This window comes from Camponotus vicinus, unplaced genomic scaffold, assembly GCF_025532165.1.
Source record: "Camponotus vicinus isolate PSW18456_S1 unplaced genomic scaffold, iyCamVici1.0 SCAF_12, whole genome shotgun sequence".
Classification (NCBI taxonomy): Eukaryota; Metazoa; Arthropoda; class Insecta; order Hymenoptera; family Formicidae; genus Camponotus; species Camponotus vicinus.
Genome location: NW_028141948.1, coordinates 8,056,132 through 8,068,825, shown reverse-complemented (window position 1 = coordinate 8,068,825; position 12,694 = coordinate 8,056,132). Strand labels below are relative to the sequence as shown.

The following is a 12,694-nucleotide window of genomic DNA, read 5'->3' as shown; positions in this document are numbered from 1 at the left end:
AGTGGCGTGTCGAAACTAATCCCGAGGGAAAACAAATTTCTCATAAAAAGTAATAGGGATCATTCCAGACCTATTGCGTTGTAATATAATGCTTGTTCCGTCACAATGGACAAAGTTTCTCGGAAGTTCGCGCGTGCGACACGCAAGGCCGAGGTAACGTTTCCGAAGCAGCACGCCGCGAAATGTTGGAGCGGAAATAAGCGTGGCGATTTAATGGCGCGTGCATACACACGTATGACGCGACCTGTGGATGCATGTATGCTTCGCGTATTCACCTGTGTACTCTGGCATTTCGTCACACAGGTGGTTGCATCGTGGACGGACGGTAAATGCAATTTGCGCTGCAAGTCTAGAGTCTCCGCGCGCGCGTCCAGCGACTCGTTTTCCTCCTCCGCGAAAATGTCCGCTCAATGCCCTTTTCTGGAAAAGAGAAGAATAATGTCGTAATTAGACCTCAAGGTTGATTATCAGTTGCAAAACAATATTAAAGTTGAAAGCTCAAAGGTTTCGCGAGGCAGGATAATATATGAAATAAATCCTGGTAAAAGATGATTAATAAAAATTAATAAAACTGAATCAAGAAGAAACAAATTGATTCTTTGCATGTAAAATTTAAAACAATAAATTTTCCAAGGAATTATTGTTGAAACATTATTTAATATATGACAACATTATTTAATATATATCCGCCAAATTGATTCAACAATTTATAAATGAAAGAAAATATACGAAAAATAAAGCATACACTATATCAAATATAGGAGATAAATATAGTTTAGTAAACACATTCATTATATAATTATTTTAAGAAAATATATAGTTTAAAAAAATATATATATATATATTGCATATATATTATAGAAAAATGTTATATATGATATTTTTTTATATCTTTAATTAAATAAGATATATCTCTCTTTCCGTGTTTAGAAATAATATAAATTAAGAATATTGTTGCAAGTTTATGAAATAAAAACGAATACAATAAAATAATTAGAAATTACCATACATAAAAAAGTATTTTTTTAAATATAAACTTTCCTCGTATTTTTCTCTCAATAAGAGAAAAAGATTATATTACTATTTTAACTAAAGATTTAAATAAACTTGAAAATTATTTCAGATTTTAAAACCAGCTCTCTCTCTCTCTCCCTCCCTCATTTGAACAAATCTTCATCTACAGCCTCGAAACATTTCTCATGAAAAATTCAGATCTATGTATCAATAAACTGCCGGCTCCGAATGGAAAGGACTAAACAACAGTAGGCAGTGCATCGCAGTCGTTTTCGCTTCGTCATTATTCGGTATATGTGAGGAAGCACGCGGGGGTTCGCGAGGAGAGTATATGGAGCAGAAGCGAGCCGCCCGGCGGGCACATCAGGATACCTTGGATCAATACGGCCAAGAGAGAACGAAACTACGCCGGTGGCGGAAAGAGCGCGAGGAGGAGAGAGGACTAGCAAGGCGAGCAAAGGAAAAGTAAGCCCGCTGAAACGATGAGAACGTGAGGTCCTAGACGCGAAAGTACAACACTCTCGCGCTCATCCAGGAACGCAGATAAATATCATAATGAGATTAAACAAAATCCGCGACACAAACTCACCTTAGAGTAAAGTTTGCCAGGAATGAACTTATTTCCAGTTTATCTTTGACCTTTCGCGCAAATCCGAATGCTCGTTCCGGATGTTATGGAACATCGCGTTTTCTAAATGTGTTTGCCGGTAGAATAATATCCCGGAGAATGTTGCAATTTGAAAGAGATGATATCGTATATACTATGGGTTAAAAAAATTGCATTTGATTTTTTTTAGAAATGTAACTTGAAACTTCTTCAATGTTTTCTTGCAAAATCGAGAAAAAATAATTTTGTTGCACTAATACCTAAGTAAATTTTATAATGAAGAATCGAACACTCACGTTGTACCATTATCTCACTCAATCATAGCATTGTCGATGCTTCATACATCATTTGTCAATAGTAGCTTCGAGTGCTTGAGTAGCTCCTTCGGCCTGTTATCTCGAGCCGCTCGAGAATAGATAGAAAGCCGAAGATCTGAATGAACAAAATGTCACGTAGGTCGTGATCGGGTGGCGCGAAAAAAAAAAAGAGGAAGAAGACGAGCCAGTGGATGGTTGCGCATGCGCCACCGTGTATATGCGCTTGTATGACGGCAACCGAAACGACGTAGAAGTATAGATTGCCGAAGCAAGCGCGGCACGGACTCAGTCCTCCAGTAAACTCCATCGAGGACTTGTTGATCCTGTGCGGAGTCTATCTTGGGTCGAGTGGTAGCCGATCCTGCCCGGCCGAGGTGCAAAGACGTTCTAGACGAGCTCAGGGTGCAAGAACGTATTGTAAGTCGTCTATTCCTGATTAAATTCAACAAGAGAAGGTGTCTTGGATATTTCAGATATTATAATATTAGAAGTTATATTATTATAAGTGTCAGACATTCTAAGTGTTTCGTCATAGTACACTCTGTATATTACGCTTTTCGAGATTTATCCTTGACGTTGAAAAGTCCTCGACGTCTTTCATGAATAATTCACAGTTACGATAATATTAAATATAATAGAAAATAAGATTCAATTATAATTGTCTAAGATAAAGTTAAAATTAAAATAGAATTCGGAAATGTTTGGATATCTATGCAGCTGAATTAATTTGATAAAAGATGATTTAGGCCATTTAAAAACCTGAAATTTTGAATTAAATTAAATGAAATTTATAATTAAATTGACTAATTACTATTTCATCTACAATCCATTTAAATGACACGCATAAACGCATAAGAATAATTACGAAAATACATTTGCAAATGAAAAAGAGACAAGATCGGAGAAAGAAGAATTATTGATCGTATAGTCAAAGTTATTGCTGGTATTGACCCAACATGACTCGTATCATAAAACGAAGCCATCATAAATTTGCAATTAGTCCCTGCTCAGAATATGAAAGAATTTTGTTATATTTCCCAATATTTTACAAGCAATTTAATATATTTAATTTTCCGCTTTATGATATATATAACGTATTATTACAATTACGCATATATATTTACTAAATAATGTTACATCGTTATTATCATGTTAAATATTTATATGAACGAGTGCAATCGATATATTGTTCTCGTATATCAAATACTAATTACTTAATTAACATCATAGCGCAGAATTACATGCAACATATGAGCCGCAATGATCTTCCCAACAGTAAATCGTGCTAAATAAATTCAAGTAATAATGATGAATTGCATGAAGAGTGCTCTTATCGCTTTTATATTATGAAACCGCGTATTAGCAATCGCGAGAAGATAGTAAAAAAGTTGCATCATCGACATCTGACATGATAAACGTGTAAAAAGGGGTTCGATGTTAACGGCTAGTCACGTCTTATGGATTATTGCTTACAGCAAAAACATTCAGGGATAAACAGAAATAAAATATGTTCATGAGAACACGAAGAAATAATCATGCAAGATTTGTCGCAATTTAAACGGTAACGAATTTTTTTCTCACCCGGTTTCACAAGTCGGATCAATCTGTTCTTATTCTTAATCGATAGACCGATAATTATCGCAAATGCAATCATGTAGAATCTTTTAGATAAATATAACTTATAAATATAATTTCAAATTTAATAAATTATGTATAATAAAAAGAAAATTCCTTTTTGTGCAAAATTAAAAAATAAAACTTCAAATATTCCTCCTAATTTCCTCCTTATTAAATAAATATTATGTAAAATAAATATTACATGTTTAAAAAGTGTAATTGAACAAATTTCAGAGAGAAATTTATTCCTCGTTTGGGATAATTCTAGTTAGAATGAGATATTTGCATAATAATGGGTAATGTGCTAAAACTCGCTTTTTAATAACGTCTAATTATCTGCGAATCCTTTGAATAGATTCAAAGATTTAACGATGATGAACACCTTCTCTTCCTCGAATGATTGCAGAGTGCCCGAAGATTAGTATATCTCCAACAATATGAGGGTATATGCGGCAATAACGCTAGTGCTCGTAGCAAACACGGCATATATCGGTGTCGAGGCATGGGGTGGCCTCTTCAACCGCTTTAGTCCTGAGATGCTCTCTAATCTCGGCTACGGCGGTCACGGGAGCTACATGAATCGTCCTGGGCTATTACAGGTAAAAAAACGTATCTTTCTTGAAGGAAATTGCCCCGCGATTTCTATACTTCGTTCTAAAGACACGTGAAATGTGTTCCGTAAAATTTTTCTCTCGTACTAAATGTATAATTTAAAAACGTCAAAGTTACAAATCTAAAAATCTTCTAATCTTTTAAATGTTTCTTTAATCTGCTTTTTTATTGAAATCGACAAAATTTAAAAGAAAATCTCCAAAAAGTTCTCTAAATTTTTATTTCCAATTAAAATATGTTTAATAAATATTTGAAAAAATATAATATTTTCTGAACTTTAATCTATAACGTTTAAACTTCAAATCCCCGCAGAGATCTCTGGATCGATAAAAAAATGATCTGAAAGAAAAGATTTTAGAAGATTTTTGAATTCTTATTTTTAACATTTTTAAATTATATGTTTAGAGAAGAAACAGATTTTTTTAGACATATTTTGAAAAAAACCTTTTGAGAAAAAAATCTCTTTTAGATTCCCTTTCATCTTTTTTTAGAATTCGTTTGTACTTCTTATTATTTGATTTAATTAGCAACACGCAGTATGGGTCACGTACGATCAATATTTTATTTTCTATCCGCATGCACTTGCACTTGTATAAACTTGCAAGAACTCCCCGGTGGCCCCGTTTATTTCCCATTTTTCTTCGCTTGTGAATTAACCTCGAGATTGCGATCCGGAGATTGAATGGAATTACCCTCGTAGCGAAATTATGCTACTATAAAAACTTTTACTGCGTTTCAACAACGTGATAAATAAGTAAAACTATAGTTGCTCCACTATATTCGAGAGCTTGATAATATCCGTATATCGCTTGATTTATATATATATATATCTTTGTTTATATATATATAAAGATAATCTCTTTTGTCGCATAATTAGCAAGCCCGTACTAACGAAATCCTATTCATTAATCAACACGGAATTATTATATTAAAATTGATGTATAATTATCTTGCTATTAATGTGTAATTATTTGAACAGTGTGCAAAGTATAATCAAAGTTTATGTAAATAAATTTGTGAACGAATCGGGTGCATTTATCATTTAATTCACATTTGACTTTCCTATGGATGAAAAATGCATCACGCGATAAATTGATTAGATAAAATTACAAATATGAATAAATAATATGATAGGAAATGATAGGAAATGAATAATATGATTGGAAATTGATGATTAAGTAAACAGAGGAATCAACGAAAAAAAGCTACTTTCTCAGATTACGATGAAACAGTTGAATATTGCATATAACATTTTTTACCACATTTCTGTGTTTAATTTTGTTTAATTTATAGAATTTTGATAAATATCGTATCAAGTTTCTCTTTTTTAACTGAATTTCTAAAACATTTTACGTTTAATAATTTTAATACAAGATGCATTAATATACAGGCTGAAGTAAATTATTTTAATAAGATACATTAATACAGTTTAATAAAGATTAAACAAATATTTTTACCTCCTTGTTTTTAATCTTTAATAAAATGTATAATAAAGTAAAACATAATAAAATAAAGTATATAATAAAATAAAATATATCTATTAAGTCAATTATACATAAAGAAAACATAAACAAATTATTTCATAGAAAATGCGATTTTAATATTTGATTTTGAATGTTTGCGGTTCTAAATAATATTTAGAAAATCGTGAAAAAAATATATTTAAAATATATTTAAAATATATTTAAAATAAAGCAATCGCTTTCTTTCTTCTCAGGAAGGATATGATGGCATATACGGAGAGGGAGCAGAACCTACGGAAGAACCTTGCTATGAGAGGAAATGCATGTACAATGATCATTGTTGTCCAGGTTCCATTTGCATGAATTTCAATGGAGGTAAATAAAAACTCTGCTAATAAAAAATCGCGTAAAATAACTTGTGAAAAATTAATTAGATTTTCTAAAATAATTAAAAATAATAAAGACACCCATTATTTCTCATATCACATTCCATATTATCGATCAAAAAGGTAATTATGAGCATGATGTTCTAGTTACTGGAACATGCGTCTCCGATTTCGGCATGACACAAGGTGAGCTCTGCAGGCGGGATAGCGATTGCGAAACCGGCTTAATGTGCGCCGAGATATCTGGACGTGAAACAAAATCGTGTCAACCGCCGACCACTTCAAATAAATTATACAGTGCGTTGATAAGCATAATTTATATTTGCAAAATATAAAAAAAATATAATTCTGCGCGAGATTATAAATACGTTTCATCAATAAATAATATATTTGTTACAGATGAAGAATGCGCTATGTCAAGTGAGTGTGACATCAGTCGTGGACTATGCTGTCAACTACAAAGGCGACACCGACAAGCTCCTAGAAAGGTAACGGAATATATCTATTGTTTAAATTGTAAAATACAGGGTGGCCCGTTTTAATCCATCCAGTCGAATATTTCGAAAACCAAGCCCGGGAGAGAAAAATGTTTCAGACAAAAGTTGTTTGGTTTCGAAGGGGCCATAAGATGGTACCATTGGTTTGACCTTGAAGAGTCATTTGAAGGTCACGTGAAGGTCACTTTAATTTTTTTAAATGGAACACCCTATATATTTTTGCACATTCTTGTAGCTTATCTCGAGAGCTTTCCAAAACACTAAATTAAGTACCTTTTCGTTAAGTACTTTTTGAGTTATGAGGCTTGAAATAATTTCTTAATTTTACATAAACCGTAAAATATCTTGTAAAATATTCATTTTTCGATTATCTTACCTTAATACTTTTATGTACAAAATAATGAGAGGAATCAATTGATGTAAAGAAAACACATAGTTGTTTTTAAGAAAAAATATGGAATTGTTAATTGCAAATTACATATTTTTTCTTCAAAACAACTATGTGTTTTCTTTACACCAATTGATTCCTCTCATTATTTTGTACGTAAAAGTATTAAGGTAGGATAATCGAAAAATGAATATTTTACAAGATATTTTACGGTTTATGTATTAAGAAATTATTTCAAGCCTCATAACTCAAAGAGTACTTAACGAAAAGGTACTTAATTATAGTGTTTTGGAAAGCTCTCGAGATAAGCTACAAGAATATGCAATGACAAATAGTAGGTTCCATTTAAGAAATTGAAGGTGACCTTCATGTGACCTTCAAATAACTCTTCAAGGTCAAACCAATGTACCATCTTATGGCCCCCTCGAAACCAAACAACTTTTGTCTGAAACATTTTTCTCTCCCGGGCTTGGTTTTCGAGATATTCGACTGGATGTATTAAAATGGGCCACCCTGTATATCTATATCTATAGTTTTAAAAAAATTATTCAAAAAGCTCTCTTCCTTTTCAGTAGCTTTTCGAATCATTAGCTTTCAAAAATATAGTTCTATTTTTGCGTAATCAATCTCCGATTTTCTCTGTGTATGTGTGTGTAAGAAAAAATAAATATCTTATTGTTTCACTAAAATCTACTAAAAATAAAATTTTTCTTGATATCATGTTCAAGTAATCTTTCCTAATAATTAAAAAATATTTCCGCAGGTTTGCTCGTACTTCAAGGACCCTCTAGTCTGCATCGGTCCGGTGGCGACGGATCAGATAAAGTCCGTGATCCAGTACACCTCCGGTGAGAAACGGATTACCGGACAGGGCAACCGTCTGTTTAAGCGGATGCCGTTCGCCTAAATACCCGCTCGTCGTACCTGGCAATACGCGACGAAGGTGAAGTATACAATGTAAGATAAACTACAAAAAAATCAAATCCTCCTTTAGTCGTTGTGAAGACACCTAGGTCTAAGTTTGTCGACTCGACATTATCTCGATCTCCTTCCTATAGTCCCAACTCTCCTCCACACCAACGATACATCGGGAAGTATAAGGGTAGTGTAAGAAAATCACGCGGCAAAAATAAAACTAAATATTATTCAGGGAGGTGTTACTTCGAGATTGTTTTCTTTTTTTTTTGAATATATAGCGCAACTGAAAACACCTATAACACATATCATATTGACCCGTCTCGTAGGTCTCTCTAAGAATAAGAGACATGCTAGCATAGTTATGTTAAGAAAAAACGCGCTGATGAATAAAAGCGCCATATGACAAAGATGTTTCTTAATGATAGGGGTAAAGTATATTAGGGGTAAAGTATATAGGGGACGTTCGAGAGAAGTTCCATTAGACGATTTATCTACCGGTCTACCGGTTGAGCTTTCCTTTTGGATTGTAGTAAGAGATTAGTGGATCACTTAATTGTTCGTGATATAAATCGTACATGGTTATAGAGATAAGTATAATAAATGAGAATAAAGTGGAGAGGCGTGCACAAATGAAGAAGCGAAGAGTCCTCATTATCGTCGCAGTGTCAACATTGATTATTTTATTCTGTCAATCAACGATATTCTTAATACGCTCTAATCTGTAGAATGTGTGTCGACAAAGTCCACGTTTCGAGAATTCCGAGGTATAATGATGTATGTATCTTCAACGATTACAGATACAACGATGTTGTTGCATGGCAAATGAGATTTTTCTCGATACAAGAAGTTTCAATGTCGATACTGCGAACGATAATGTCATTCAAGTTCTACGATGCATCGGATCTGTACTTTTTAGCTGCATTTTCATATGTTTGCTGTGTGATACGTGTCACAAAGTTAGAATTTATTTCAGAATATACTTCAAAAATAAATTACGCATATTAACAGAAATAATTTCCTCTGTGGAAATTATATACAATTTTAAAGTAATTTCTTTCTGCACCAAAAAAACAATTCATAGAGTGAAAAAACATCATAAATTGAATTCCAAAATTAATTCCAAATTTTGAAGCGTTTTATGAATGTTTTCGTGAGAATTCTTTGAACTTTTGTGTCATTTCACGTGTAAAATATATTGTCATAAATATTTGACAGAATAAAAAGATGAGGAAAATGCAGCTAAAAGAAATAGAGGTATCAATGCAAGTCGTGATTTATATTTTTAGTTGGTGATCGAAAGATCCCAACACGAGTCTGCGGATGCCAGCAGTTTTGCAGGACGTAATGACAGAAACGCAATGGCGGATTTAAGGTTCAAATAAAAATGTACACAATCGGAAACAACATTTTTAGTCAAATAATATCTTTAATTACGGAAATACATTGCAATCGCATTGAAAGATGAGCATTTTAAATATATAAAGCACAGCCATAAATTAGCAGAACGATAGAAATTTGAATCCGTGAAGCCAGTTGAAGGTTTTTAAAGACTCGTAAAAAATCCCGTTACCTATAAATCCGCCATTGGACGTCCTGCTAACAATTCAAACGCACAGATCGCAAAGTATTTGTTCTTTTTCTTTCGTTCATTTTACGAACGATCGTCTAGCGAACGAAACGCGAAGTCGTTCGGACAGTCTCAATGACGGAAAAGTATTTTCTACAGGGGGAAGAGCTGAAAAAGGCGCAAAATATATTGTAATTCGGTCGATGTTTCGAGTTTACCCTTAAAAGACGTATTTAGACGTTTACTCGACTATGTCGGATACATTTATCCCTATTCTCCTCTCCAAAAAAACTTCACATGCACACACATACACACACACACACACACATACTTTGTCGGTATGTATATGTATTCGTAATGTAAATCGTATCGTGGAGTTGCAAAACGAGACATTTTAAAATGTAGGAGGATTACACTGTAAACGATACATATCAAAGAGGGAGAAGTTTTGCTTCGCTAGCTTATATTCAGAAATATATAGTGTTAGATATATAAATATATATATGATAAAAGCAAAGAAAGAGAAATACGTTAACTCTTAGTAAAAATATAAGTGTGCATATTGTTCGTTTAAAAAAAAAAAAGAAAATCCCGAATGAATATTAAGAAAAAAGGAAGTTATTAAATAGAAGATCGCGGAAATCGCTCTGTTCAGTATTAATCGCGGAAATCGCTCTATTGCGTAATCTTGTGGAAATCGCTCTCTATTAACTGTACTAATATTAATGAAATCGTAATACTAAATACATAATATATATATATATAGTCTGTGGTTATGTGAAATATTATTCTGTGGAAATTCGTTATAATATTAATCGTTATAACATCGTCGGAAAAAAAGTGTAATGTTAAATAATAATCGTTTGAAAGATCGATTGCACGATATTTTAAGTATAATCGTGGGAGACGCAGTGTTAAGCGTTCCTTGAAATCACGTTCGCATACAACAACAATAGCAAATAACAATAACAACAATGCTCTAAGTATGCTCTCAGTATGCGTAAAGTACCTGTCATCTCTGTCTTATTATTAAAAAGGAAAAACTCTCAGCAAATGCTCGCTTTTCACGCGACCGGTGGTGCTACGTGATTGCCAAGAAAGTCCCTCGAAGAGAATCTCTGATCGATATTAATAATTAATCATCTACTAGAGTTCTCGAATACTTCCCAAAACGTTAACCTACCTGTGTAAGGAAACTCAAAACATATCATGCGAAATGCCTAATGCATTTAAGAGAGTTCTAAATATGAATGTTAACTACGAGATATATATATTATATATACATATTACATTATTAAAATTATATTTTTATCTTTGATCCATATGTAATCTCTAAGCTCTATATATTTACACAATATTCGTATATTTTCTCGAACCGTATATACATATATATATATATATACATATATATATATGTATATATATATATATATATATATATATATATATATATATGTATATATATAAAATAACGTATATACACAAACACACACACATACACACATGTCCGTTCATTATATCCCATATAATGTAAAATGCTTGATAATGATCTTTTATCGATCTTTTACGCGCAATTTTTCTCCTCTGAAATTACGAATATAAGATTATTTGCAACTGTGAATTCATGGTCGATTATATAAAGTCGATTAATCAATTTTTTTATGCATGACATCTTATTTATTATCACAATCTATAAACATTTTTCAAGAAAAAAAATATATTAATAATAATTAAACAAATTGAAAATTTTTTTAATAATAAATTTTCATCTCTATCTAATTATGTACAACACCATTTCAGTGTATTGTGTGTATAAGATCAATAAGAAATATTCTAAAAAACATTTCTCAAATTTAATTTTTATTATTCTGTATAAATATGAAACAATATTTCTAAATAAATATTGAGCCCATAATTATTTATGCAATATCTGTATATGTTTATGTATTATATGTATACGTATTATATTTCTTCTTTAGACTTAAAATAATATCGCGATTGCTTGCAAATATTTTATATATATATTACATATTTATATTTATATATTACATATTTATATATATTTATATTTTATTTCGTAAATATGTGTGTGTGCGCGTGCTATTATATAACTTTATATATACATATATATTTTATCAAAAATCTCTGCTGTGAGAACATATCTTTTTTCTCTTAGTCGGGCTAAGGAAATGATTGAAATGTTATGAACTGCACACAAAAATTACATATCATAGCCTGTAAGGAAGTTTGCCTTGTAAGGAAGTTCGAACTCATGTTCGCAAAACACGGAACATGATGTGGTAACGAATAGATACATACATATGTACAAGCTATCACAGGTCTTAAGGGAAATTCGGCCACTTGGCCTTGAGTCGAAAGTACCTCTATCGTAAGAATTAATCCCAGCGTAAAAACTTTATGTGTATGACGTATATATGTAAATGTATCGTTCAAAATTACAATACTTAAAAAAAAGAGTTCTAATAGCTAAATGTGAAATACATGATGGTGCATATAAAATAAACCGAATATATTTCTCTGTCACTCCTTTTGGCTATCAAGTGTTTTCTCCTCGAATACATTCTCATGTTCGATATTTGCTAGTTTATATTATTTTTAGTCCACAAAGAAATTGGCAATATTTTTTCATTAATATACATTTTTTTGCACTTACCATTTTGTTGTTCTTTATGACGTTCGAGTAGACAATCAATCAGGCAAGAAATTCTATAAAAAAGAGGGAGATTAAATAAATTAGATTTACATAAATCAAAAATTAATTTAATTAAATTGAAAATTGTTTTCATCTATTTGTGATTTCAATATATATAATTATTATATAATTACATTTTTTATATTTTTATTTTTCGTTTGCTTTTTGTAAGAATTGAAATAATCTGATATTTGAAGAAAGAAATCGAAAAAATAAGAAAGAATTCAACAATCGTGACGTCCTGTTTAGTTTGATCGAATCCATAACTTCATAAAACGCAATTTTCTCATATCAATTCTTTTAGATCCATCTCTCTGCTTTTTATAGAAGTTCATCAGTATGTAACATACCTTTTGAATGTAACATGCTCGCGTTGTCTCTTCAAAATTATAACGAAAAAAATAATATTGGAACCGCGAATTACGAGGCACGTCTTCACCGAACCGCGATTTGAAGATAACTGCAAGTCGCAAGTTCTAAAACATCGTGATTAAAACGCGCGTCTAACTTCATTCTATCGATTTTCGATCGAAGATCTGATCTTTTCAGGCTTTACTTAAACTACTCGCAATATATGTACTAAAATTAGAATTTT

The 12,694-nt window shown here is 31.8% G+C and overlaps 2 protein-coding genes across 3 annotated transcripts in view; one reads left to right on the top strand and one right to left on the bottom strand.

Moving 5' to 3' along the window:
- The window catches only part of Npf (neuropeptide F), a 93,513-nt gene extending 80,964 nt beyond the window's left edge, over window positions 1-12,549 (bottom strand). For both annotated transcript variants that reach the window (XM_083084027.1, XM_083084028.1), the window contains exons 1-3: window positions 12,450-12,549; window positions 12,061-12,113; window positions 276-420 (exon numbers count right to left, since the gene is read on the bottom strand). The gene's annotated coding sequence lies outside the window, so the exon portion shown is untranslated. The remainder of the gene's footprint in view (window positions 1-275; window positions 421-12,060; window positions 12,114-12,449) is intronic.
- Spab (space blanket) lies at window positions 2,203-11,930 on the top strand. The gene is made up of 6 exons (XM_083084026.1): window positions 2,203-2,355; window positions 3,962-4,154; window positions 5,885-6,005; window positions 6,164-6,313; window positions 6,416-6,504; window positions 7,665-11,930. The coding sequence occupies exons 2-6, from the start codon at window positions 3,993-3,995 to the stop codon at window positions 7,806-7,808; spliced, it is 666 nt and encodes a 221-aa protein (XP_082940152.1). The 5' UTR covers window positions 2,203-2,355; window positions 3,962-3,992; the 3' UTR covers window positions 7,809-11,930.
- Window positions 12,550-12,694: the final 145 nt, after the last annotated feature.

Coding starts and splice junctions, on each gene's coding strand:
- Spab (XM_083084026.1), top strand. CDS start 3,993: ATGAGGGTATATGCGGCAATAACGCTAGTGCTCGTAGCAAACACGGCA. Junction 6,006..6,163: donor TTGCATGAATTTCAATGGAG/GTAAATAAAAAC, acceptor ATGATGTTCTAG/TTACTGGAACATGCGTCTCC. Junction 6,505..7,664: donor ACCGACAAGCTCCTAGAAAG/GTAACGGAATAT, acceptor ATATTTCCGCAG/GTTTGCTCGTACTTCAAGGA.